The 1,370-nt window shown below is 43.7% G+C and overlaps 1 protein-coding gene across 1 annotated transcript in view; it reads left to right on the forward strand.

The window, feature by feature from the left end:
* LOC119279749 (leucine-rich repeat extensin-like protein 3) overlaps positions 1–838 on the forward strand; it is a 1,716-nt gene extending 878 nt beyond the window's left edge. Inside the window, exon 2 of the mRNA XM_037560891.1 lies at positions 7–838. Coding sequence (XP_037416788.1) covers positions 7–521 — 515 coding nt within the window. The 3' untranslated portion in view covers positions 522–838. The remainder of the gene's footprint in view (positions 1–6) is intronic.
* The last annotated feature ends 532 nt before the right edge of the window (positions 839–1,370 follow it).

The following is a 1,370-nucleotide window of genomic DNA, read 5'->3' on the forward strand; positions in this document are numbered from 1 at the left end:
TCCCAGCCCCCCCGCCTCCCACCTATTCGGCACCGCCGCAGTACGGCTCAGACCAGTACTACCGTCCTAGCGGGTACTACTCAGCGCCACCAGCACCGCCTCCTTCTCAGTACGAGTACACCACAGGGCCCTCTGCACCTGTGGAGTACGGCAGGCAATATGAGCAAAGAGGAAGGACTGAGGGTGTGACTGGGCAGTATGATCCGAGAAGGACTGAAGGTGTGACTGGGCAGTATGATCCGAGAAGGACTGAAGGTGTTACTGGGCAGTATGAGCCAAAAGGAAGGACTGAGGGTGTGACTGGGCAGTATGAACAAAGAGGAAGGACTGAGGGAGGGACTCCCAGCGAAAGGTATGGATTAGGCACTGGGCTTGCTGTGGGTGCAGTTGCTGGGGGCGTTGGGGCGCTTGCAATTGATGAAGGTGTGAAGTATAAGGAGGAAAAGGCGGCAGAGAGGGTGGGAGAGAAGGTGACTCCTGCCGCAAGGGATGATTACAGCGAGTATCGTCGAGAATATTGATGGGAGTTCACGTATGTGAGTTGGTTCTTCTCAATTCCTGTTAATGTGGGAATAAGTTGCAGTGTGATTTCGTGGTTTGCTCTGTATATGTATATATTTGCTTGAGAGACATGAATTACTATGGTGCTTGTGCTTATGGCCTGCGCATTATGACATATTTGGTCTGTACCATGAATGTTTTGTGATTAGCTTTGAAGCTGTACTTGCAACTTGATGTCTGTATAATTTGTCTCTGATCTAAGTTGTGTCTTGAGTCTGTTCCATTAGTATCTGTATATCTGGTGCTTGGCATTGCAGTGAACTTCAATTTTATGTTTCTTTCAGTTAAATTATATTGCTTTTGTTGAACAGCATACCAAATTTGATATAAATTTTTGCTTCTACACTCAAATCTACATGTGATTTTCAAGTTTGCATTTTGCTGCAATGTTTTCTAGTTTTCTGTTATCACCCTGTGAGCCAAGTATTTCGTTCTCCCTCCATAAAGAAATACAAGAGCGTTTAGATCACTACTTTAGTGATCTAAATGCTCTTATAATTCTTTACAGAGGGAGTACTTTAAAAGCCATAATATGTTCAGAGTTGTCATGCTTCAGTTTATCTTGCAGTCACGTAGTGTAATTGGTAATGCTCAAGGAGAGTGAATGTGACCCATAGAAAGCTTCTTTTTTTCCTTTTGGGGAAAACATAGGAAGCTAGATTGACGATGCACGGATTTGTTTCAGAATAAATCCAACATAATGGGAAACAATGTAGACAGATTTTTTGTTTTGTACACCTCCAAATTTTAAACACCTGAACCTGTGCAAACTTACCCTAGTCCTATGTGCTATTTAGGAGCTCTTGTAT

This window comes from Triticum dicoccoides, chromosome 3B (genome assembly GCF_002162155.2).
Source record: "Triticum dicoccoides isolate Atlit2015 ecotype Zavitan chromosome 3B, WEW_v2.0, whole genome shotgun sequence".
NCBI lineage: Eukaryota > Viridiplantae > Streptophyta > Magnoliopsida > Poales > Poaceae > Triticum > Triticum dicoccoides.